This window comes from Nematostella vectensis, chromosome 3 (assembly GCF_932526225.1).
Source record: "Nematostella vectensis chromosome 3, jaNemVect1.1, whole genome shotgun sequence".
Taxonomy (NCBI): Eukaryota; Metazoa; Cnidaria; class Anthozoa; order Actiniaria; family Edwardsiidae; genus Nematostella; species Nematostella vectensis.
In genome coordinates this window covers 4,744,904-4,770,670 of record NC_064036.1, presented here as the reverse complement: position 1 = coordinate 4,770,670, position 25,767 = coordinate 4,744,904, and the positions used below count along the sequence as shown (strand labels likewise).

Below are 25,767 nucleotides of genomic sequence, written 5' to 3'. Positions count from 1 at the left end.
CAAAGATAAAAAATGGATAAAAGTCTGGACCTGGGTCCTTGCAGGCGTGCATTTTCAATGCAAAATTGATGTTCTCTTAGTAGATCAATTTATTTCTGGTCCTCAGCAAATAGCCCCCTCAAACCCCCAGTATAGGCATCCTTTTCCGTCTGGTCTGCGCGCATACTATCCATTGTGTATTATTTCGCTGTCGCCCATGACAGGAACATACAATATAGCCTAGACCTTTTATGCGGGACAATAAAAAGTGAAGCAATATATAAAAAGTGTAATACAATAACGCAGTTTTTAATGTTCATTTCCCATTTATTCAGTTTCTTTCAAATAATTGCCAGGTAAGAGCCAGGTGAGGCTCAAACATCTGTGTTGAGAATTTTTAAAGAATTCTGCAATCGCAATCCGAGTCCACCATGTTGTTTTGGTCGTAGTTGACGTTATTCAGCCAGCAATGGGCGCGTCCTGCAAGGCAATCGCGCTGTCTCATGCATCCGAGGAAGGGGCAGTTGCAGGCTTCCTGCTGGGTGATGTCTACTTCCGTGTAGTCAGGGCAATAGAGTCTCCTGCCCTCGTACGTTATCCAAGTATACATTGGTGTGACTCCAACTAAGGAAATATGACGGCCAAATAAACAATATTTTTACATACAGTGGTGTCTCTATAAAAAAATGCGGACACCCGAGACACCCATGGGACCATGCATCAAGAGGCCTCTTTATAGAGCTATTTTATTTAAATGCACAGTGTTTGAGTGATCTACATTTCGGGGCTTTTTGTGGCCTCTTTTATGGAGTTCAAAATTAAGTTTTTTGCACGGTCTATTACGGTCGATAAATACAGTACCACAGCACCGTCATCAGCATTGATGGGAGGGGGGGGGGGGTACCCGAAAACTAAAACAAAATAGTAAAACACCGCTTGGCATAATGAAATCAAGATCCAAGGGTTTAAGTTATTAAAGTGAAAATTTAAAATGTGCTATCAGTGGTGAAGGTTCAAGAAAGGCATAGACAATAGACTCCCCAGAGAATTCGGCAAGACCTAGATACTTCCCTCTCCCCTTAGACACTTCATTTATAACAGACCTGAGTTGAATCGATTCCTTTGCTCCGTGCGCCTAGCCTGGCTCGACACAACAAAGACCAGCATCACAGCGATAATGAGCTTGAAGGCCATTTTTACGCCTTATGGAGGAGACAGAAATAAAAACTATAAAAAACAACAATAAATATTACGATGGTACTCGTTTTGCTATTACTATTTTTTAAAAGTTAACAACAGGTGCCTTTAAACTATGATGTGCTCATACTCAAATACTTGATTTGCCCTGGAAATAGTAAGAAAAATAATCCCCTGAAATATGGAAAAGGTAGGAAATTTTAAGAAGAGAATGAAATCTTTTTCTATTTCCATCAAACATAGACAGCTGCAATAAAATGTTGGATTAAAACAAAAAAAAAAAAACGAGAAAAGCTAGAAATTAATGGCCAAAGCCAAACTTAAGAACCTACTAAAGCTCAAAAGAGGCTGACCGAGTGATTGCCTAATATGGGTAGCACTGTAATAGCTTGGCGTCGTTACATTTGCTCACCTGCGAAGTTCAGAAGTATGGATCCTTGTCTGACCTCTACTACCTTCACGTCCTCTTTATATGCACTGGCTGAACAAGCGACTCAAAGCACATGATGATGGAATGTGCTTCAGAACGGAAATCTGACAAGCGATATCACAATGTTACTTTCAGCTTCTTTCACTATCAAGAGCTGTGACAAAATATACAATCAATAGCAACAGCCACCCCCTTTCCCAGAATTCCGCCCCATATGAGAATGACCATGGGGCCCTGAAGTCGATATTGTTTAGACAAGACATGGGAGATCGCAAGTATTTTTATTTTTATTGCCATCAGAATATTAGGAAAATTTTCTCTGTGTTGTTTTTGTCAGGTTTGAGTCAGGGGCTAATGCTAGCTCGTACGTTCTTAAGATGTGATGTGAACGTGTTCAAGCATCTAAAAATCGTAATCTCTATTCCAGCATCACGCGCTGCGATGCGCAAGCAGGCGCGATAAATCCCTTACTGTTCTCTAGTTTTTTCATTAGTCTCTGGTTAGCTTGAGAGTGCAGGATTGACGAAATCGTCCGTATTTCAGGTAACTTTTTTCCGCAAAAAATAAATTCCCTTTTTTGGCCCTTTCACTTGACAGACCAATACTATAAACCTGTGACGCTTTCCGCGATAAACAATCGTAATCAAATAGTTCTAACTTTTGTGTTGTAACTGTTCTTGTGGAATGTAAATTCAGGTCGAAAAAGAATATTTGAAAAGTCGATGTTTAGTTTAGAGTGTATGAGCGAGCAGGTTTTTTTGGTTTGTAGGATCACGCGGTCTTCGAGACATTTGTGCATAACAGGCACGTGCTTGATGCATTTGGATCTATAATGTATTTGATGTGTTTATTGAAGCGGAGAGGAGAGAAGCAAGGGCGGGTGTAGGGGTGGGTGTGAAAACATCATAATCCCTTGAGTTGCATATAGAAAATCAAAGGAGGCCAGAGCATTGCTCATAGTTGCTTGCGGGGCTGTTTTCACAGCTAGAAATATCAAGGAGTACATGATGCTTCCCAAGTTCGTTTTCCTGATGCTTGCAATGGTTGTGGTCACCTGTCAAGCCAGTTTGATAGACAGACCAGGAGAATATGGAACATGTAAGTTCATACTAAGGAACTGTATCGAGCCCAAGTTTTAATTTTCTCCCCTAAGTATGTCACTTATTATTTGATTATCAATGATGACATATCTTCAATTTTAAAGCGGCAATCGCACAAGTATACTTCCGTCGGGTCAAAGGAAACCTCAACCAATAAATAAAAAAAGAATCCAATAGAATCTGCAGTCTCTAAGGGGCCATCCGCTCTAAATTATCAGTTAAACGATCAAATAGACTTTCAAAAGAAACATTGCTTTAAAAATTTTGAAATCTTTTTCGCGTTTTCCGTTAAAAATGATCGGAAATTGTTACGCAATTGCCCGGAAGTAAACTCATGATATTGCCACTTAAACAATGATCATCCTTCACTAGTCGCCCCTGTCTTGTGCCTAAACGCACACTGTACTTCTCAGGCTGCTAAAGCTAACCTGAGATTTTAGACTGCCATATATAGCAATTGATTGACGTTGACTGATTGACAGTGAAACAAGACTTTCCCCAAGTCCACGACAAAGTCCAGTATGATGACACATGGTATGACTGCTACGAGTTGACCCACAACCTCCCTCCTGGACCCCACTGTAGCTGTGCCTTCCTGGCATGTACTGGTATCGCCAACTGCTGGGGACTTCAGTCTGCTCACTGCTTCGTATTCAACCCTTTCTACGACTACAAGAGCATGTCCGAGGAGGACTGTATTTGCCATTATCATTGAGGCTCCGCTATAGTCGGTGGTTTGATTGAAGCTATAATACTTAGAATTTACAAACAGCGACCGACCCCATTATGAGAACACCCCCTTGTTTTCTTTAAGTTCAAAATGTAAGAGCTTGGAACTTATTTTCAGTGATCAGAGAACGGTGTTTTTTTTATTTGTTCCGCCTCCAGACGCATACACAGGGGGAGGGGGAGGGGTGAATGTGTTAGTTTTATGCTCAGGCAGCGAAGTACCTTATTCTTTTTTTTGTTCGCAGCACTTAGATTTTAACCTGGTTATTGATGTCACAGTAACAAAAACGCAAAATTAGTTTTGCACAAAAATATATAAAGTCTGTGATATTTCGCATAAAACTCAATTAACCACACAATTAGCCTCTTTCCTTCAGGGGAGGAATCTCCGGAGTTTGGAGTAAATTCCCTTCATAAGCAGATAAATGGATGCTTACAGGGATCACATGACCAAGAGAGCATGTTCTCTTGGTATGACATACCGTAAACCCTTCCCCACCCCCCCCCCCCTCAAAAAAAAATCAAGCCTCAGCGGCGTAGCCAGGATTTTTAGCAGGGGGGGGGGGGGGGTAAAAAGGCCCTTTCCAGATATTTTCTTCTATATTTTAGATAATGTCATTTTAGATAATGTACATTTACTTTATTTTTGGCTGCTAGGGGGGGAGGGGATGGGGGGGGGCGCGTTCGTTTGATCGCGTAATGAAAGTGTTTCGTTCCACAGTTCTTCACTCTAGGTTTTGATTAGACGGGTATTTTATTTTATAATATGTTTGAATAAAGGAAACGGACGCTGAGATCCGGCGATCAATGCAAACTCAACCTTGCACCAACTCGAATAACAAATTTGTTCCAACGTTTTACTTCTAATCTTATAACCAAAGTTTAAAAAACTGTCGTTTTTCTTCTAGCTCGCTGGTGAATTCCTTATTAGTACATTACATACCATATTTTGGAGCCCGCTCCAATCATTTTTTTTTTTCGCTTTTTTATCGCCCTACAATTGTGTACGTCGAAAATTTCCTTGTAAACTTGGAATTCGTGTTAATACGATATTTGCAGGCGGCCATTTTGAAATAGGCCCAGTCCCTAGCGTTTTTAGAACATCGCAGTTCTCCCGCGCTCTCCCCAGGCGCTTTTAGACTATTCAATCCTTCAATACCCCAAGCGTTACAAGTTTTTTATCCTTTATCATAATGTTAATTTTAATGTAGTATTGATTTTATTTTCATTTTCCGATAACTTTTTTTGGTATAAATTTGACATTATATTAGACGCTCGAACCTCCCCTCCCCTGGAGCTATCGATGCATCCGCGGAATCGAGGCTTGTTGATAAAGAACACGGTCGCCGAAAGGCGAAGGAACGTTTCGTGTATCGGTAGAGAAATGATGGATTTGTGGTTTGAATGGGAGGAGAACAACGACGAACACTTCTCCTTTGAGGACAGCGATAGATTCGAGGAGGATTCTCTATGCTCTTGGATCTCTGAACCCGAGAGTATTTGTGCAAACTGGAGAGGATGGAAGCGCGGTTCGCAGTCTCAATCTGGTGGACTTTTTCTTGACACCGAAAAGGAAGAAAATGTCGAGTGTCTATTAGAGTTGTGCGCTCGCACGGTAGCGAGAAACATCCCCTTTGAGACTGTAGAGCGTACATATTCACACATACCGGAACAGCTACAGTTAAGAATTGCGTTTTGGTCGTTTCCCCTCGCGGAAGATGACATTCGCTTGTATTCTTGTTTGGCAAATGGTTCCTCAGAAGAGTTCCAGAGGGCCGAGCATCTTGTTCGTGCCAAGGCTGTCAAAGACGCCTTACAGATAGGTATAAATCAATATTTTTTATATACTTAGCGTCTATATGTATTACCAGCAGAGAGTTTTAATTCTCCAGCGAAAAAAGCTTTAATATTCAAAAGCTGAGAAAACGTCATTTTCTCTCACATGATTGTGAGTGTCCTTTGCTGTTCCTTTTACCATTTTTAATTTAATCGCTCCATTTAATTTGTCATTTTTTTTTTAATTCAATTCCGGACTATTTCAAGTTAATGGGATTCCTCTCTACCAAAAAAAATACTAACAGTACATTGTCATGATTATCAGCTGGGCCATTTATTATTGTTTAGATAATCAGTGCATGTGTGTGGCCAGAAAAAGATAACGATACGCGTCACATTAAACACAAGCATTGAATAAATTTCTTGTGAAATTTGTTGTGAAAGAATTATTTTTGAAAAACATGAAAGTTGATATTGCTTGATAATGCTTAATGGACCCTGTCCATGGACAGCTTTACATAGGAGCTTCTGGAATGATAACTCATTTATCTTACTGCAAAATTATTAATCCCCCCTCTCATTTTGCTGCTGCAAGAGCAGGTCTGTACAGGACCTGAAACGATCCCTTGACCCGAAATGAACCCCAAGGAATTGCAGTAATGGACAAACAAAAGGAATGCGGAAGGATTGGTTTTCAGTTTTAAAAACATATGAAACATTTAAGCGTGTTTTATGTTACTATCAGGAAATTTACATTAAGTGAAACCATACTATTAAGATTTTAATGTACGGCTGGCGAGAAATACAGTGGTTAATTTAGAAATTGGGGTCAAATAACAATTTTCTTGATAGTAATTTGAAGAATCAGGCGTGAATAAATCATTTATACATAACAAGCCAAAATAAAGTCTCCACAAATAAGACATGCAGCGAAATATATTAAGGTTATAATTTTACATGTTTGTTTGTACTGTATTTGGTAAATGAAAGACCTATCATTGGGTCATGCAGAGTTGTATGCACAACTACATAAGGAAATTCAAAACTCACATAATATGCTTTCACGCTTTCAACAAAAGCCATATCTGTTAATATTTTGCAACAGTAGTTAAAGGGTTGTTCGAGTGCATCACCCAATTTATACTTTTGTCATTCATCTTCTCAGCCAAACTGGCAGGATTTCGTGTTGAAATACATGTGTGATAGATGGTAAAAAGTTTCAGTGTTCTGGGCAATGGACTGTGCTATGTTAATGTTGTTTTCCTTTCGGTGGCATTTAAAAGTTGTGTATTTGTTTTGGACTCTGTGTATGGGTTTACTGGCGGGGCGATGTATTAAATAGAACTATTGTATTGGAATTTAAGTTTTTTTTAAGGTGGCTCGACCCAGTATTCCCTCCATCACACTGTCCATCTTTAAAAATTGAGTTGCTGTAAACCCTTAATTCTGCTTTAAGAATTGCAATTGATTTCCTCTGCTTTCCCTTTGTCCATTACCGCAATTCCTTGGGGTTGAATTTGGGGACTCCTCGGTATCATTTCGGGCCCTGGGATCAGTTGGGGTTCTTTTTGGGATCATTTCAGGTCCTGTACAGGTCAATATAATGTTTTTTGGAGAATTTGGAGCTCTAGCCTGATGGCTTTATATAGACATATACTGTATATAGGATTAAACAGTCTCCAATGTAATTTTTAACACCATGAGAGAAAATTCCAAAGCCGTCCTGATGTGGATCCTTATCCAGATTTCCTAAGCAAAGCTTGTGTCACTCAGTTTTTGTGGCTCTTCCTGTTACAGCTCTTTATCTAAATCTTTACATCAATCTCTGTACAGCTCTTTATCTAAATCTTTACATCAATCTCTGTACAGCTCTTTATCTAAATCTTTACATCAATCTCTGTACAGCTCTTTATCTAAATCTTTACATCAATCTCTGTACAGCTCTTTATCTAAATCTTTACATCAATCTCTGTACAGCTCTTTATCTAAATCTTTACATCAATCTCTGTACAGGTTTTCACTTGAGTGCCACAGTGAACCAGTTGCAGAGTGTCTGCCAGACCAAAGGAATGTTCAACGTGGCAGTCACCTTTGATAGGGGCCGGATAACGTCTTCTAACTGCACCTGTGACCAGACAGCCTCTTGGTGCGCACATGTGATTGCTCTGTGCCTATTCCGTATTCATCATCCCAGCCTGGTTTGTCTGAGAGCCCCCGTATCAGAGTATCTTTCACGCCTTGGCCGTGACCAGCTGCAGAAATTTGCACAATACCTTATCAGTGAACTTCCACAACAGGTTTGAACACACCCTATTTATTTAAATGAGCAATTCCACATGAGAAACCCAAAAAAATGGAAATTTCAAAACTCACATTTCTGAAGATTTTTTCACATTTATACTCTCTTATGTCTAGCGTTTATGAAATCAACTTTTTTTTTACCTGATGCACATTCAGGGGGGGGGGGGGGAGCACCAAACAACTAGACCGCCAAAGGTTTATTGACTTGGGAACAAGGCCTCACAACCACTATGTGGAATTCTTTCTATAACACTCAACATAACAATCATAAACAATGATTCTATTCATGATTTACATCCATACATGTAACTCTTTAAAAAAGTATAACAAAAAAATAGTTACACATAAAAAATAATTTTAATTTGGGGGTCTGAGTTTTGTTACAGACATTTAATGTGATTACTCACAAAACAAGGTTTTATTTGTACTACAAGCAGAATTCAGATCCTTTTTGAGTTGTACTTTATATTCTCTGTAGTAGCAACACGAAGAACAAAAATATGGCAAAAGAAATGTGAAAGTCCTTTAATAAAAGAAAAAAATGATAATACAGACGTTACACTAGAGCGTTACAGACGTTACACAAGAGTGTTACAGATGTTACACTAGAGCATTACAGACGTTACACAAGAGTGTTACAGGTGTTGCACTAGAGCATTACAGATGTTACACTAGAGCGTTACAGACGTTACACAAGAGCGTTACAGACGTTACACAAGAGCGTTACAGACGTTACACAAAGAGCGTTACAGACGTTACACTAGAGTGTTACAGACGTTACACAAGAGCATTACAGACGTTACACTAGAGCGTTACAGACGTTACACAAGAGTGTTACAGACGTTACACTAGAGTGTTACAGACGTTACACTAGAGCGTTACAGACGTTACACTAGAGCATTACAGACGTTACACAAGAGCGTTACAGACGTTACACTAGAGCGTTACAGACGTTACACAAGAGTGTTACAGGTGTTACACTAGAGCATTACAGATGTTACACTAGAGCATTACAGACGTTACACAAGAGCGTTACAGACGTTACACAAGAGCGTTACAGACGTTACACTAGAGCGTTACAGACGTTACACAAGAGCGTTACAGACGTTACACTAGAGTGTTACAGACGTTACACAAGAGCGTTACAGACGTTACACAAGAGCGTTACAGACGTTACACTAGAGCGTTACAGACGTTACACAAGAGCGTTACAGACGTTACACAAGAGCGTTACAGACGTTACACAAGAGCGTTACAGACGTTACACTAGAGTGTTACAGACGTTACACTAGAGTGTTACAGACGTTACACAAGAGCGTTACAGACGTTACACAAGAGTGTTACAGACGTTACACAAGAGAGTTACAGACGTTACACTAGAGTGTTACAGACTTACACTAGAGCGTTACAGACGTTACACTAGAGTGTTACAGACATTACACTAGAGTGTTACAGATGTTACACAAGAGTGTTACAGATGTTACATCTTATTGCATTACAGACATTAATGCCTTTTGTTGAACAAGAAAAACACATAAAATATTAAATATTTATTGTTTGATACATCACTCCAATCTCTCCAGATTATCTGTCAAGGACATATTGCAAAATTTATGCTGTGAAAGCAGTTCGCAAATTACTATGTATTATTTGCTGCATTTATGCATTATTACTTCCATAAAAGAGAATGAAATAAAATGTAAAGTGATTTGGCCACTTCTTATTAGACTGGTTGTGGGATGGAAAAGCAAAAACAAGTAATTAACTTCTTCAAGAGATGACTATGCAAAAAAATCTGTCATAAGAATTTTTTTATGTTTAGGCTGAAAATTATAAAAAATCAGAAAAAAGATAAAAAAATCTTAAAAGCCTGATATAGTTTGTTTGATGAACAAGAGAGGATTGACACTTAATCATTTTGGAACTAAAATTTACTATAACATATGCAAATAGTTTGGTTTTATCAGCTGCATGAAAATTGCCTTATTGGGCTCCCTGTGGTTTTTAAAAACAATTATATTTAGCTAGATCTATAGATAAAAACATGAAATTTACCAGTAGTTAAAAGAGAAAGTTGCCAAAAGATATATAAAATGCAATAATATTATCCAAAAAGTTAATTACAGATTTACATTTTCACATGTGTAACGTCTGTAACAGAACGTTTTCCTTTATAGTTCAAGAATTATGGGTGCATTCTTGAAAGTCAACCTTACATAGAAAACATCTAACATCTAACATAAGATTTATTAGAAAGATACTATACACATGATTTTAGATTCACAGAGTTTTCAATTTAAAAAAAGTTTTTGAAAAAAGCAGTTTTTCTGATGTAACGTCTGTAACACTAACAAAACTACAATTAAAATATGAAAATATAGCTTTACTTATTGTTTTTTTAACATGGGCATCTCAGGTTGATAAAGCCTTAACTAAAAAACACAAGTATAATTTAAACACTTAAATGCAATGAAGATATGACACAATGAACATTGAAAAATGTGTTCCACATGTAACGTCTCTAACGAAGAACTGCTCAAATGCCATTATTAACTTGTACTATATTTATAGTGCAGGTAAATAATTTTTGTAAGCAGCAGAGATTCTAATAAGAAAGTACTGTGTAGGGGGAGGTATGACTGTGAGACTGTGGCCTTAACTGTAGCTCGAAATATTCGTTATGGTTTGGGTGAGGCAAGCATGAGGCATTCCTCGTATTTCTGGTGTTGATGGTAAAATTCCACCTCTACTAAGGGGGCCAGCTGGCCGCTGCCCCTGTACTAGCTACAGCCCTATTGGGCTGTAATATTGGGGTACGGTAAAATCTAGCCTGCTTGCAGAGGGTACTTGGTGTTATTATTGCGGAAAGCCCTCTCCGTTCGGTGATCTGGTGCCATCTTGTATTTTAAACTACGTGGTTCCTGGGGGCGAGCGCAACTATTTTCATTTAAATTTCATACTCTGATGTAGTTTTTACTTGTGTTCATCACAGATTCTTCCTACAGCACAAAGGCTTCTTGATGAGTTGTTATCCTCACAGGAGTCGGCCATTAACAAAGTGTCTGGTGCACCAGGTACAATTTCTACAAAATTTGTCATGCTACTGTACATGTTTATGGTAGTGGCTAAACTACTGTAGGAGACATTAAGGAGACTTGTCGCAGGCTATGTGTCACAATCAACATTTTGCCTAGTTTAGACAGGCCATTAGTGACAGGTAAAAATATGTTTCAAATAAGGTCATTTAACATCAAATAAGGCAAAGAATGATGCAACTTTTTGTAAAGTGGCATAGAGATTTGTGGCTTTGTGTTAACCGGAGGCATATTGCCTGGTAGAAACTGCAATTTTGTAGGTATATTACATGGCAGAAATGGCAAAGAGTCGCAAGAGGACAAAAATACAGCCCTAATCCTTTGCGAAAAGAGAAAACAATACCTATTTGATTTGAACCTAGCCCAAGTATGGAGTGCTTAGTTGAATTTGAGTTGTGAGAAATCGTCGCTGCATGGTGATTCAGCATGTTTATTTCCAAAAATCAGAAATATTTGGCATTACAATGATTTTGACATTTATATTTTCAGGAGCTTCTGGAATTACGCGGGAAAAAACGCAAAATTATGCAGGATTCTTTGCTAAATTACGCGGAAAATCAATCATTACGCGCTAAATTACGCTGGATTTTGCAATACATTTTTCTTTAAAAATCAAAACTTTTCGGGATTCTTTACTGAATTACGCGCTAAATTAAGTACACGGAATATCAACAGTTACGCCCAAACTACATTTTGTACCAAAGGAAAGCACGAAATAACTTGAAAAGGTTAATTTTTTGTGTGAAAATATCTTAGGCAAGTTTTCATTGGCTCCTAGCCACCAGCCAATTAAAAAAGGTATTTTATTATTAGTCCTAGGCCTTCGCGGTTTAGCAAAGAACGCCTAGTCATTTTATTTGTTTGTGAAATTCAGTTCGAAATATCGCACTCTTACGAAGAATATACCTCTTTTTTTTTACGAGAAATAGATTTAAGAACCCTAAAAGAACACAGCTGTGCAATTAAATGTTTTGCCTTTCAAAATTTAGCCAAATTACTCTGGATTACGCGGAAATTTGTAGATTATGCGGATTACGCGGAAAAGCTAAATTACGCGCTTCCGCACAAGCGCGTAATTCCAGAAGCCCTGTATTTTGTTACTGTTTTAGTACTGTATTTAGTGGGGGGCAGCTTAATAGAGAGGGTGGGTGAAAATTTTGGTTATACTTTAGATGGGATTGGGCTTACTGTAAAAGAGATGGCAGCTTTCAAGTAACCAAAATAGAATAAGAATATTCTAAAGAGATGTACCTAGAGCAATAGGTTTATTATAATGCTGAAGGATATTTTCAGTTTTTTAAGTCTTTTTTTTTATTTAGAATAGTATATAACTAGAAAATATATTAGGTATATCTCTGAATGTTTTTATTATTTATTTCTCTACAGACCCCACAGCAGGCCCTGCCGAGGCTGACCCTTGCAGATGGTGGCTTGATGAGAAAGCACTGCACGAGAGTGTAAGAAAGATGCTGGCACGATTCTGTGGACCTGGTCCTTTGATCTTTAGTGATGTAAATGCACTCTATCTATCTGCCACAGCTCCCCCAACAGCTGCTGAATGGTAATTTACAGTACCCAATACCATACTGTTTAGTGTATAATACATTATGTACATATGAGACACACCTGAAATTTTAGAATCTCTTTTAAATAAAATTTATTCCAAGAATAAGCTCTGTAAGATAAATTTTAATTTTAAAAGTCAAGTTAGAAAATGTCTTTGCAAAATATAGAATCCCTGTAAATTGAAATGCCCTTTACACAAGGATGACGTTTTAGCCCTATATTGGCATCTTTGATAGGATTGGATATTTTTTAATCCCAACTTTAACAACAAGGGTTTCACTTGAAGTTCATTGTTGTAGTGATTGCCATTGAGTTCAATGAGTAATTAAAATTGAATAGGGTTAATGGTGCTTTGCATTCCAACTCTTGTCACATCCAGCTCCTGAGAAAATCATTCTTTTTCATCCCAGGTCTAATTTGCTAAGGCCACTAAGAGGTCGAGAGCCAGAGGGCATGTGGAACCTACTTTACATAGTGCGTGAACTGTTCCACCGTGGTGATGCAAATGCAGTCAGCCTTCTATCCATTCTTACCGAAGAATGCCTCTCAAATGATCAAGTCATTGTCTGGTGGTTTGACAGCCGCAGTCAGGCATCCAGCACCCACACCCATAGAAGTCATGGCAATAACTATCGCACCAACAACAATGCTGCCAGCACTGAGGCAACCAAGCATGCATGTGCTGGCTTCTGCGATGAGTTGGTGGTGTTGTGGAGGCTTGCGGCACTGAATCCCCAACTAGGTGACAATGACAGGGCTGAGATCAAAACCCAACTTGAGGACTGGCACTCTCGGGCTGTGGCTAAGTCAAGAGCTGGTAAATGAAATAAACTGCTTATACTTTTTTTAATAATCTGATAAGAGAGAATTTGTTAGAGCTTCAAGCAGCCCACTGCTGAATGTTCTAATACTTTTTCTATTAATCTGATTAAGATAGAATTCATAAGAGCTTCAAGCAGCCTTACTGCTGTGTACCAAGTTCCATGGTTTTATATAGTTTTAGGGTATATGTTTATGTTAATTTTGAAAATTATATTGCAAGAATACATTTTTTACGCCCATTGATGGAAATTACCCCATTATTTTTTGGGATTTATGTTTAATTAGATTTGAAAATGACGTTATGAAGATTCAAGTGAGCTCCTATGTAGTTTGCAGCATTGCTGCCTTTTCCTGCCGAATTTGAGTCCCTTATTTCTGGCATTTATTGACATTCTAAGTAAATACATTTGAAAAGCCCTCATCATATATGTGCATAACCTAGCTATGAATATCTGTGGTACAAGTTTCCAATACACTGCCATGTATTATGTACGGTAGCTCCTGGATTCTTCGTTGTTGCTGCTCCCATGACTTCCAAACATAACAAGAAACCAATCTCTTGAATGGGATCATATTAAGGGCGCGTTTTTCCTATCATTCTGGAATGGGAATGGTTGGTAGAGAATGTTTAGAATGGCATTTGAGTAATTTTGCTACAGGTAGCAGAATGGGTGTAATGGACTTCATTCCGGAGTGGGAACGCGGGATAAACGAACGCACGCCTTTTCTATTTTAATCATTCTTATTCCGGAATCACGAGTAAAAAAACGCGCCCTAAGATTATATTGTTGCTCGCTCATGGCTGCACTCCTGTCTTCCAAAGATAACAAGAAACCACTTTCTTGAATGGGATAATATTAAGATTCTATTGTTGCTCACTCGTCTTTATTGTCTTACAGGCCATGGTGGTGGTTTTGCTGCTGCGGTGTCCTGCTTCCTTGGTTTCCAGCCCGCTATTGAAGCATGCTCCCTTGACTGGAGTAATGTAGACTTGGGATTAAACCCTGGGCGAGCAACAGAGTCGCCAGAGAACACCACGCCAATGATGCTAGCATCTGGACGAGGAAGACTCCCTCATCACGATAACCTTCACGATGACCTTCACACAGTGCAGGCTGATGCAGCCTATGGCTTTGACTTGGAGCAGGACGTGGCTCACCTAAACATGTAAGGGCAGGACGAGTTACTGTATTTATCCACCACATTGCCTGCTATACAGTAGTCTACTTGCAAGCTCTTATTGAGTTTGTTTAAATAGTAAAGTACAGTATATTTTGAGGTGCATCGAGGTTATGCAGAAACAGCTGTTAAAGTCCAAGTAAAAACAAAAAAAAAACAAGACCCGCATGTGAGCTGACAGAATACAATCTGTGGTGCTTCTGTACACTTGTAACTTACGTTAATTTATAAATAGGCAGGATGTCTTGTTGATGTTCAGATACATATGGAAAATGAAACTTAGCATGGTCAGATAATCCTCTAAAATAGACTTGTTATTAAAGAATTTCGCGAAAGGAATTCTACTCACACAAACATCGCAATATTGTAGACATAAAGCATGTTTTTCAACCTGTTCTGTCCCTCAAGCTAAATAAATTTGGAAAATGTGTTTATTTGCTACAAGAAGGAGATCAAACGTCTGAGTTCCAAATCTCATATCCAAAGATTAAAGTGTACCCAAAAAATTACAAGTAAGTTTTAGTATTTAAATCAGCTAAATACAAATGTCTGTTCTAGTGTGGAAGATGTAGATGAACCTACAGAGAAGCCTAAGCCAGCGCCATCCCCAGTGCCCCTACAAGATATTGAAGAAGACCTGGAAGTTCTATGTGCCCGTGCAGAGGCCCTCCATGTCCATGGCTTCTCCTCGGAGGCGAGCAAGCTTGCTATCAGGCTTGCCAACAAGATTCTCAGCGATAACACAAAGCTAGACACCTCAATGACCCCTGCTGGGCTTAAAAAGCAAGGCGGCACCAGTGGTGCAGTGTCCTTCACCAGTACCACGCTAGTAAAGGCAGCGTTTCTGTGTGGGGTCCTTGCAGAAGACCCTTTGTGTCATCACCTGGCGTTCAAGGTGGGCATGCTAGGACTGGAGATGCCGAGACAGCCTGCAAGAAGCAAGGCATTAGAGGTAAAGTATGACTCGATGCGGATCAGCACAAACACAGTTTATCTAGTAATTGTGGTAATCTTTTACTTTCGTCGCTTGAAGCGTAAAATGTTGGTATGAGTGTCTTTCTTTAGGCAAACAATGCTTACATACACGGTCACATGGTGTCAGCTAACTGTTTTGAGTACGTACTGGACGTTGTTTCATTATCTAAACAATGCTTAATAAAGCATAATGGATGTGTTTTACTTACCATCATACACGAACCAAAATCTTTTTAAAGCAAGATTTAGATTAAGCTTTTTAACTCGAACCCGAAAAGCTTGTATAAATGACATGCATTATCGGTATTATTCCACTATATAATGTATATGGTCTTGGGATGACATCATTCTTGTCCTTTTACCCAAGGTAAAGCTAGCCCACCAAGAAGCAGACCTAGTGACTCTCCTAAAGAAACTCCCCCTTGGCGGCGAGGAGCTGATGGTGGTTCGCGAGAAGGCCAACCTACTCACCCAGTGCAAGCTTAGACGTGAAGCGGTCTTACCCATCATGTTAGCTACCTTTGTATTTGAGATACTCTGCACACCCAAGGAAAGCAGCAAGAGCCCTGCTGAGAGAGAGGAGAGACGGGTTGACGAGGAGCTGGGCTACAGGGCTGCTGTTTGCGCTTTGGGTGAGGTTGTAAATGTGAATGATAGGTAATTAGGGTAACTCGACCAAATAGATCCATTAAGATGGCATTTATAAATACATAGGTATGAGTATCCTACCGGTTTGCTGTGTGTGCATAAACTGACGCTAGATAGTTAATTAGGGCAACTCGACCAAATAGATCCATTAAGATGGCATTTATAAATACATAGGTATGAGTATTCTACCGTTTTGCTGTGTGTGCATGAACTGACGCTAGGGTTCAACTCAAGAGAGCCCAAGAATCTAGAATGGATGCATCTGTATAGTGCGGTTTGTTAACCGTCTTAAATATACATAGGCCCTACTTTTTCTTCCTTCCTTGTTTTTACTCTATCCCGTAAAATAACCTTGTTTATCAAACGAGACCGCTCAAAATTGCAATGCTCTACCTATATAAATGTTATAAGTTTGCAAAGTTTCGATATTTTATGTAATTTCCAGGAATGAAGCCGATCGTACTAGAGACGCATTACCCGATTCTGTGCGAAGGCATCAGGCGGCAGCGTGGAGACCTGGCCATTGCACTACTTCAGCACTGTAAAGATCAACCAGCGCGCCTCAAGGAAGTCAAACAGGTCCTGCTGGATAAGAGTCGCTATGAGGGGCCTGGCTTTCTTAGCGAGCTGGAGAAGGGGCTACTGCATGTTGATAATGAAAACGGCAAGAAGTCTGAGGAGGCTGCTGACGCGGTGCCAAAAATGCGCGGGGGCTTTGGGGTTCCCCCACCTAGACGTGGAAGGTACTTCCAAATCTTGTCTTCAAAACTATCTTGAAACAAGTAAGGAAGTTCTACTTCCTTAAATATTTTGAAATATTCGTCAGCCTTCCTTCTTACATCTAAGTATTTTTTTTTTGTATTAGATAAACAAATGGGGGGATTACAAACCAAATAGCTATGAAACTCGAATTACCATTCCAATGTAGTCTACCTTCAGTATTTGGAAGGGAATGGAAGAAAAATTTGAATATTATGTTCACATCAAATGTTTCGACTTTGATGAGAAAATTGGAAGCTCCACTGTAGACGTAACTACTTACATCAAAGCTCATCAAAGATCTCTTTTGATTCTCTCAAGAGAGTCGAAAATTAATATTAAAATAACCAATTTTCTTTATTCTTATTAGTAACGGCCTCAGCTCATCAAACACAAGCGACAGCGGGACCGATAGTAGCAGGGGAAGCTCTGGCAACAGTCGTCCCAGGGGAGGCCGATCAGCACCCGTGAGGCCATCCCCTAAAGTTACAGTGCCCTCAAACGAAGTGCCCAGAGATGACGAGAGTGGAAGCTCGAGTGGTGTGGACACAGACTCGGCAGTCAACACAGCGAGCTTACCGAAAACAAACATGTCATTAGTTGCTCCTTCTCAGAGGCCAAGGGGACAAGTTAACCGATCTGCAAGTTGTAGCACGGAAGAGGAGGATTCTTCCCTCAGTAGAAATCGAAGAGAGGGGTTCACATCTGCACCAAAGGCCTTCAAAGGTGCTCAAGGAAGAAGTGCTGCTTTAACAACTCCTTCGCGTGACATCCAAGTGAGGAGAACGTCTGATCTTGACGGTTCGGATATAGAAATTGATATTGAGGATACTGGTGAGGATACAGGAGGAGTAAGCCTAAGTCCCGAACAGGGGCGACAGCAAGCTAACGGGGCTTGTGGGGTTACAGCAAGAATTGTTGGCAGCACTGTTGGGCTTCCCGCATACAGCTGTGAGTCCATGCCAAAGGATTCTCCTAAAGGAATTGCAGGAGCAATGCAGGGAAGAGAAGGCGCTGTTGAAGGTGGTAGCCACACGATAGGTGCTGCCGGTAACAGCCCCGGGAGAAGTACCGATTCTGCTGCAACTAGTGATGTATCGGATGGAGCATTGCAAGGAGATCGCCCATCTGCCTCCATAGCTGGTACCGAGTGTGTTTCATTGCCTGTACATCCTGGGGCAGCGGCAGTCATTCAGGGTGAAGCATCCGGAGGTGGTGCCTCTTACAGCCGCGACTCCCCAGGTCAGTCAGCCGAATCGACAGCCAGTACAAGCGCCGATAACGCAGATGGGAACCATAGCCGTCCCAGCAACAGACGTCATAGGAATAGACCCCAAAGAAAAAAGAATGGCAAGAAGGCCGCCATGAATCATGCAACAGAGGCTGAGGCTCACTTTATGTTTGAGCTTGCCAAGACGGTGCTTACTAAAGCTGGTGGTGGTAGCACAGCATCGGTGTTCAACCAGGCTAGCAGCAGCGCAAGTCACGTAGGGCCTCACCGCGGCCTTCAGCTCTGTGCCTTTGAGATTGGACTTTTTGCTCTAGGTTTGCATAACCGTACCTCTCCTAACTGGCTCTCCCGTACGTACTCTTCTCATGTCTCTTGGATCTCACACCAGGCTATGGAGATCGGCAGCGTCGCCATTCAGTTACTCATCGAGCGTTGGGAGACGAACCTTACGCCATCAGAGGTAGCATCCATAGCCGATCGTGCATCGAGATCAAACGACACAGCGATGGTGAAGGCGGCAGCTGAGCTAGCACTGTCTTGTCTCCCCATGGCTCATATGTTGAACCCTGGGGAAATACAGCGTGCACTGACTCAGTGTCGAGAGCAGGATCCACAGTTGCTGGACAGGGCGTGTCATGCAGTAGAGAATGCGGCTCGGGGTGGTGGTGTTTACCCAGAGGTTTTATTCGAAGTTGCGCGACATTGGTACTACCTTCACGAGCAGAGCCAAGCTACAACAGCTAGGTCTCACAAGGATGGAGGGAGGAGTCGAGGGTCCCAGCCCTTAAGGCAGCAACCCCAACCACCTTCTCCCTCCAGCATACCTACAAATATGAACTTCTTGCAACCAATCCCGCTTGGAGTACATCCATCATACCCCCTCCCTCCGCCGCCATACGCCACGCCCGAGCAGTACGTCGAGCAGCAAATGCACCAGCAGGCGCACCAGATGATGGGTCACTACCAGAATGGTGCCTATCACCCCAGCCCCCACTACGGCTACTCATTCAACACCAGACCGTTGCACGGAAATCAGTTCCAGTTTTCTAGCGCGTACAATGGGCTTCCGCCGCCTTACCATGTTTACCAGCCGCCTCCGAGTCCAACCATTTGCGTCAGCCAGCTCTCAAGGTCGCTCAGCCAAACGCCGACTGGCCCTGTGCCTTACTACCTGAACAATGCTTACCGAGTCGGCATGCTCGCGCTCGAGTCGCTCTCGCGTCGGACGCCCGACGACAGACCGAGCGTGAAATTCTCACGAAGTCCTCCTTGCAGCGAGGAAATCAAATGGCTGTGCACGCTGTCGGCGAGACTCGGTACGTCGTACTTACAGCGGTTTTGCGTGTCTTGCTTGGACGCGGTCGTGAGTCCGTTTGTACTGCATGAGCTGGCACTGGACGCAGCCCGGCACCTTGCGCGGTCCAACCCCGCGCAGTTAGCTATTAACTTACGCTCTCCTAATATTAGTCCGCTAGTGCAGAAGAGCTTGACCATGTATGCTCAGTGCATACGTTATAATCTGATACACATTAATCAGTCGGATTATGATGACTTTGTGGAGTTATTACGGCACGCGAGAGGTGCCTTCTGTATGGTTCCCGGCGCGATGACACAGTTCAATGAATTACTGCAAAGCATCCGAAGAGGTTACCCTAAGAAAAAGGACTTGTGGCAGATGATAATGACAGGACTAGCGAAAGCCTGAGCCAGGCTTTAATCTGCTAAGGGGCACCCCTTGAAGAAATATAGGCAGGTTAGGAACATAAATGGCCGTCAATTACAGCAGTCAGCTTGCTTAACAGATCAGAGTGGCTGTATACGAATGGATAGTCTGAGGTGTATTTCGCCACAAAAAAATCAGAAAATGCCCCTGCTTGGGGTAAGCCCGGTGTTAGGGTTATATCTCGAAAAGGTAAGATTAAGATCTTAAGACAGACATATCAAAAGTATTATTCAGGAATGTGTTATTCGTGTAGATGACTGGAGAGTTACGGATATTGGAGTTTACAAACTTAAATTTAATGAGAGATTTACAGTTAAAATGGCTTTAGCATTGTGCTTAGGCAATTGGATATTTACGATTTTGTTTTCTTTTTGATACAAGAGCCACATTGTGTTGGAGATAACAGCCCGGGAAACGAAAAAAAAAAATAATAAAGGGAAAGGAAGTGGTGGAAAAAGGCAAGAACTTTTTTTTTCTTTGAAAACACCAGGAGAATCGGAGAGTGTACGAGGTGGGGCGAGTTAGAAAAGTATACTAGTCTCATAGGAATATGAAGAGGCAGTAAGGGCGAGGCTTGAGGGAGGGGGTGGAGGTAGAGGAGGTTCTTGGAAGACCAGGGGTAAAGAGGATGGCTGGATTGGATAGTTATTAACATTTAGGCATAGTTATTGAAGATAATACAAGAGGCTAATATTGTCACAAATTAATATATTTCAATGAGGAAAAAAAAAAGAAGCTTCTTAGTAAAGAATACGTGTCTTCATTAATGATTTAATGTAAAGTGACAAAAAAAAATGTTCTTTCTCTGACCTATCCAAGCTTTCCAATAGTGATTTACGGTTATTAGGTATTGCTCACCCCCTATTTCGTGGTTTTAGTTAAATCCAAGCCTAGAAAGCCCTGTGCCTCCCTCCCTTCGGTTGGTCCCCCACTTACGCGGACGTGAAGGCATCATTGTCAATTTTTTTTTTCTTTTTCATTCGAGGTTTCTTTTGTTTCAAAGAAAATTTTAAGTACACGAATAAATGAATATATATGTTATTTACCAGCTGGGACCCTTAGCTGGGAAATATCATATTTATTTTTTTCCTCAATAGAATTTCCATCTTTGTTTACTTGAAAAAATGAATTCAAAAACAGACTCATCAATACATCAACATTGCAACTTTTAATAGCCAAGTGTGGAACACAGCGTAATGCGGGTCCCGGGTCTAGAGACATGAACACATGCTAGCGGGACAGTACCCCGCTGCACAGTTGCTATTACACCAGGCGTCCACGTTAGCTTGCCCCGCCCAAGCACCGACTGCCTTGCAGGCCCCAGGTACCGCGGTAGGTAATGGGGGCGGGGCCTTGGTGGTAGCAAGAGGGGGTGGGGGAGGTTGGTTGGTCACAGGACCGGGTGGAGGAGCACCCGTGGTAGGTGGTGGTGGAGGGGCTGCTGTTGGTGGGAGGGGTCCGCTTCTTGGATTGATAGTGATGTCTGCGCAGTTGACGAAATGCTCTTGTGGTCCGTGTCCATGACCACAGCCATCGCTATCGCAACCCCAGCTATTGCCGACCTTCCACCACCACTGGAGCACGCAGTGTCGACACGTCAGGCCACGGGGGAGAACTACGTCGATACTGTACGTCCCTGTATAATGTAATGGCACGTGTGTGGACCACTTTTTCACTATATTTAGTGCCACCACTAAAGTATAAACTATTCAAAAGGGAAGGCATGGCTGGTACGAAGGTTACTAACACAGGTTTAAATTTTACTTGCTAAAATAACAACGAAAGTCAAGCCCAAACCTTATCCCCGAGACCCAACTCAAGACAGCCCATCGAATTGTAACCTAGATTCCCTATCTAACGCCCACGTCCTCCTCTGTTAATGACCTATTGTCATTTCTTTTACACCAATTTCCCACCGCCAAAAAAGCACACGTCGCGTACCACTTTTAGACCCATGAATCCATCGTGTCTTGCCGTCTTTTAACTTCAAAACGTGAGTCAGTTTGGCTTGCGTGATGGGCGGGGTCCCGATGTCTCCCAAGCGGAACTCAGACCAACCCTTGTGATTCGTCGTTATCCTCAGCTAAAAACGAAAAGTGTTACGTTATGTTATGTTATAATCATTGATTTAGAAGTATCAGAGTGATAACCACAACTAAAACTGAATGGACCGTGGTGTTGTTTTTAGTAACGGGGCTTTCACAAAATTGGCTCAACACCAGTTGCTCATCTAAAAAGAGCATCTAAAAAGCGACTTGCACTTTTTGATCACGTAACTTTTTAAGTGGCAAAAATGGCCAAATGACGGCGCCCTTCACGCCAGAGAAAGACGGCTATTTTGACATTGCGCAATTGACGAGTGTCCGTATTAGGCCTAGATACATAACTCCCGAAAAACGGTCTAAAAATCTTTCCGGAGTTTCTCCCAAAATTGTCTGAAAATCCCGAATTTGTCTCTAAAAATCCTGATTTCTCCCCTAAAAATCTCGAATTTTCTTTTTTTTTCTTCCATAAATATGCAATTCCTCCCTTTATTATAAAAAATATATCTTTATGTTGTGTTTTTTTATTTATTGTGTATGTATAACTGCGCAATTCAGCATTATTCGCATCGAAAGAAATAACTTTCCACGATTTACACATGTTTTACAAACTAAACTAACTTCTAAATACTGACTCTCCTACCAGTGAAGCAAACAAGCCAACAAGGCATTCTGGGAATAAGGCCAAAGCCGCTGAGCGGTACTTTTTGTATGACAGTGACTTAATAGCCAAGCTATTGACGATCGGTTTAGTTGAAAGAATGACATTTCTACCGAAAATCGGCCCTAAAACCCTAAATAACTCTCTTAAAATCCTGAAATTTTCTAAAAATCCCGTTTGACTCTAAAAATCCTAAAAAAAATCAGGAATTATGTATCTAGGGCTAGTCCGTATCCAATTTTACAGCCATCTGTCACAAAGTCCCAGCTGTTGGCGCCCTTCTATAACCACTGAAGCACGATGTTCACATGTCAGTTTAAAGTGTATTCATCTGGTATTCGATATTCTCCCTTTCTTCCGTCGATCTCCGCCCCCGAAAGCACTGAATAAGTTATTTTTCCGCTAAAAGCCGCGGGATTTCTTAGTGTAAGTTGCCTATTGGCGCTTGGAAGTTTAAGGTTTCTGTTGTTCACGAAAAGGGTTAAAACTATATAAATATCTGAATAGATTAAGTTGATTAGCAAGAGAAACATGAAATGTAAGAGAAATATGAAATATGGTTGGTTTTTCAGGCGGGTCCATTTGTCAAACAAATACTAATAAATCCCCGCGCGCTACCGTGGCAAACAAGATAAAGTTTTAAAAAAGCTACCCAATAAGCATGCCAGAGTTTTTATTTATATTGGCTGTTCATTAGGAGGATTAAAGTTATTGTTCTGCGCACGGATGTATTTATTTGCCACACTGGCTGGCTAGTGAAAATGATGTCAATCAGATTAACCCGTTTCTAGAATCCCTTACTAGTAGGGTGGCTCAGCTCCAAAAAATGGCTGTTTTATGCGCTTTTTTTTAAATGACAAAATTGCCCCTCCCTCTCCCCTGATTCTTAGATTTTTGGCACCCCCCTGAAAAAGTTATTTACTCGACCCAAGGAACATATGTGACAAGTTTGGTGCTTCTACTAAAAAGTGCACAAAGAATGCGATAAGCCACAGTTCTATCTTATATCTAATACGCTAAGGAAAAAGTGTGTGCCATCTCTCACGGACAAAAGGAGCAACTAGAAAAATGAAAAACCACACGAATCACAATCCCTAGCTAATAGGGGTATCGGGGAAGGTTTCCAATTTGAAATGATCAGGCAAAGAGAAGCTGCAATTCTTAGCCGATCATACATAAAGCCACATACCTTCGTATCACATTTCACAGAAAATAGTATGAAACCCAACCCCAAAAATATCACCAAGACCGGGCCGATGAAGCAAGGATTCGTGCTTTTCAATACCCATACAAACGTGTTGGAAAAACTTTTATAAGTAGTTGGCGAACTCGCATGAATTTCCCGCCAAACACTCTGAACACAGGGCCCCCAATAAGGCAGAGAAAAGTGAGGGAAATATTTTGGGCGTAGTTTTTTTTTATAGCGTAGCATATATAATTTATTATAGAATGAAATAAAGATAATTTATAATGAAACTTGATATATTGAATATCGGTAGCAATCCTGTTATATTTGGGGCGTGGGGGATCTAGCTTTTCGCTAAAGAAGGGGGGGGGGGGGGCTGGTTCGGTGGCAAAGGGGGGAGTGGATATTTTTTGTTACATATGGCTTTCTGGAAGCCCAAAGGGGGGGGGGGGGGGGGTTAAACCCTCTAAACCCTCTCCCTAGATCCGCTACTGATATTGGTTTATTTCCAATATGATAAATCATATGCTTCAAGTTTTGGCAAAACATGGGGGGGATACACTTTTCAAATCGAATTTATGATCATTATGTATCTGTTTCTTTTTTCAGATCAGATAGTTGCTATCATGTCTTTTATGAATTATAAACGTGAATGTTTCACGGGTACCCACTAATAAGGATTATTTCGCTTATCTCGAGGGGGCCAAGGTACGAATCGTACCTTGATGGTAAATGTCTGACCTTCCTGGTACGTCCCAGTAATAACACCTAATGCAAACTTTCCGGGGTACACAAAAGCCTTGTCTGTAAGGTGATATGCGTCTCCGCACACTCCACATTTACCGCCATTCTTATCATTCTGAGTGCTAAAGCCGCCACAATTTAGCTCGTCTGGTGTCCAGTGTACGGAGGTGCACTTCGTGAACTCTCTATAGCAAACTTGCCTTGCTGCTGGTTCTTGTATGAAACCATGGCCGGAAACGAGGGTCACTAGACTTGCGACTAGTAGGGTAAAACTCAGTAGCGACATGTCGAGAGAGAGTTTTGAGTGTAGTGAGGGCTTGTAGCAGAAAGCCAAAGAAACTGCTGTACCACAGCTTTGCAAACAAGCGCGCTGAGAAGGGGCAGCATTGTGTTGAATGTCAAGTAATGTCAGCCGTGAACTCCTGGCTTGACATCTGTTTAAACACACAACGAGAGTTTTTTTTTTCTGAGAAAACTGAAGGTACCTCAACATGGACAGCATCATTCAAAAAGAGAAGGATGAGTTCCAGCCATGTGTTAGCATAAACAGTTTATCGGCTGCCTTCTATTGTTGCATTTCCTAATGTTTTGTTATTTTAATCGTCGTTGTTGTATCGTCGTTTTTTTTACGATACAGGAATTTTTTTAAAATTAACCATTAGCCATTTAAAAATGGCTATGGTTAATGATTATGGTGTTAGGGATGGTTCAAATTAAAAAAAAAAACAATGACAATTGTGCTAAAAACAATGACAATTGCGCTAAATAAGAAGTGTGTTCTTGCAGCTTTAAACACTCGTCAGACCAGGAAGATGCTTTCCCTCCTGGAATTTTTCACAAAACAGTAGACATTTTGCCAGAAGGCTCGTAGACATACCCTCGTCAGTTGATGCTGTGTTATCGTATGGCTCGTAGACATATACCCTCGTCAGTTAATGCTGTGTTTTCGTGTGGCTCGTAGACATATACCCTCGTCAGTTGATGCTGTGTTATGGTGTGGCTCGTAGACATATACCCTTGTCAGTTGATGCTGTGTTATCGTATGGCTCGTAGATATATACCCTCGTCAGTTGATGCTGTGTTATCGTGTGGCTCGTAGACATATACCCTCGTCAGTTGATGCTGTGTTATCGTATGGCTCGTAGACATATACCCTCGTCAGTTGATGCTGTGTTATCGTGTGGCTCGTAGACATATACCCTCGTCAGTTAATGCTGTGTTTTCGTGTGGCTCGTAGACATATACCCTCGTCAGTTGATGCTGTGTTTTCGTGTGGCTCGTAGACATATACCCTCGTCAGTTGATGCTGTGTTTTCGTGTAAGTCCAGTTTTCATTGAGATGATATTTATCTTTCATAAACCGAAAGCACTCATCATTTTATAAGTACAGGCATTTGCGCTTACCCATTCTAAAACGTGCATCGCCCCTTCCCAATTTTCATCCCCAGGTTGAATTATCATCATAGCATTGGGGTTTGGGGGTGGGGGGGAGTTTAAGGTTAGGGATTGGGTAAGTAAGGCGCTGGTAGATTTGAAACAAGCCTGCAGTATTTAGGGGGGATATTTTAAAACTTTCCCACACACTTGGAAAACAGCTTTACACTGTTTTGACATTGCTCAATCG

The 25,767-nt window shown here is 41.1% G+C and overlaps 4 protein-coding genes across 4 annotated transcripts; 2 read left to right on the top strand and 2 right to left on the bottom strand.

Annotated features, from left to right (window-relative positions):
* Positions 1–285: 285 nt before the first annotated feature.
* Positions 286–1,610, bottom strand: LOC116605993. The gene is made up of 3 exons (XM_048724919.1): positions 1,589–1,610; positions 1,083–1,181; positions 286–603 (listed from the first exon to the last, which is right to left on the bottom strand). The coding sequence occupies exons 2-3, from the start codon at positions 1,171–1,173 to the stop codon at positions 377–379; spliced, it is 318 nt and encodes a 105-aa protein (XP_048580876.1). The 5' UTR covers positions 1,174–1,181; positions 1,589–1,610; the 3' UTR covers positions 286–376.
* Positions 1,611–2,108: 498 nt separating this feature from the next.
* On the top strand, positions 2,109–3,432 carry LOC116618427. The gene is made up of 3 exons (XM_048724918.1): positions 2,109–2,149; positions 2,591–2,704; positions 3,189–3,432. The coding sequence occupies exons 2-3, from the start codon at positions 2,611–2,613 to the stop codon at positions 3,419–3,421; spliced, it is 327 nt and encodes a 108-aa protein (XP_048580875.1). The 5' UTR covers positions 2,109–2,149; positions 2,591–2,610; the 3' UTR covers positions 3,422–3,432.
* A 1,291-nt stretch (positions 3,433–4,723) lies between these two features.
* On the top strand, positions 4,724–20,258 carry LOC116618413 (zinc finger SWIM domain-containing protein 8). Its single transcript, XM_032382020.2, has 10 exons — positions 4,724–5,258; positions 7,225–7,508; positions 10,505–10,586; positions 11,994–12,168; positions 12,584–12,990; positions 13,895–14,162; positions 14,733–15,126; positions 15,517–15,781; positions 16,243–16,540; positions 16,927–20,258. The coding sequence occupies exons 1-10, from the start codon at positions 4,739–4,741 to the stop codon at positions 19,490–19,492; spliced, it is 5,259 nt and encodes a 1,752-aa protein (XP_032237911.2). The 5' UTR covers positions 4,724–4,738; the 3' UTR covers positions 19,493–20,258.
* Positions 20,259–20,659: 401 nt separating this feature from the next.
* Positions 20,660–24,519, bottom strand: LOC5512633. Its single transcript, XM_048724916.1, has 3 exons — positions 24,121–24,519; positions 21,452–21,593; positions 20,660–21,146 (listed from the first exon to the last, which is right to left on the bottom strand). The coding sequence occupies exons 1-3, from the start codon at positions 24,427–24,429 to the stop codon at positions 20,722–20,724; spliced, it is 876 nt and encodes a 291-aa protein (XP_048580873.1). The 5' UTR covers positions 24,430–24,519; the 3' UTR covers positions 20,660–20,721.
* Between the last annotated feature and the right edge of the window lie 1,248 nt (positions 24,520–25,767).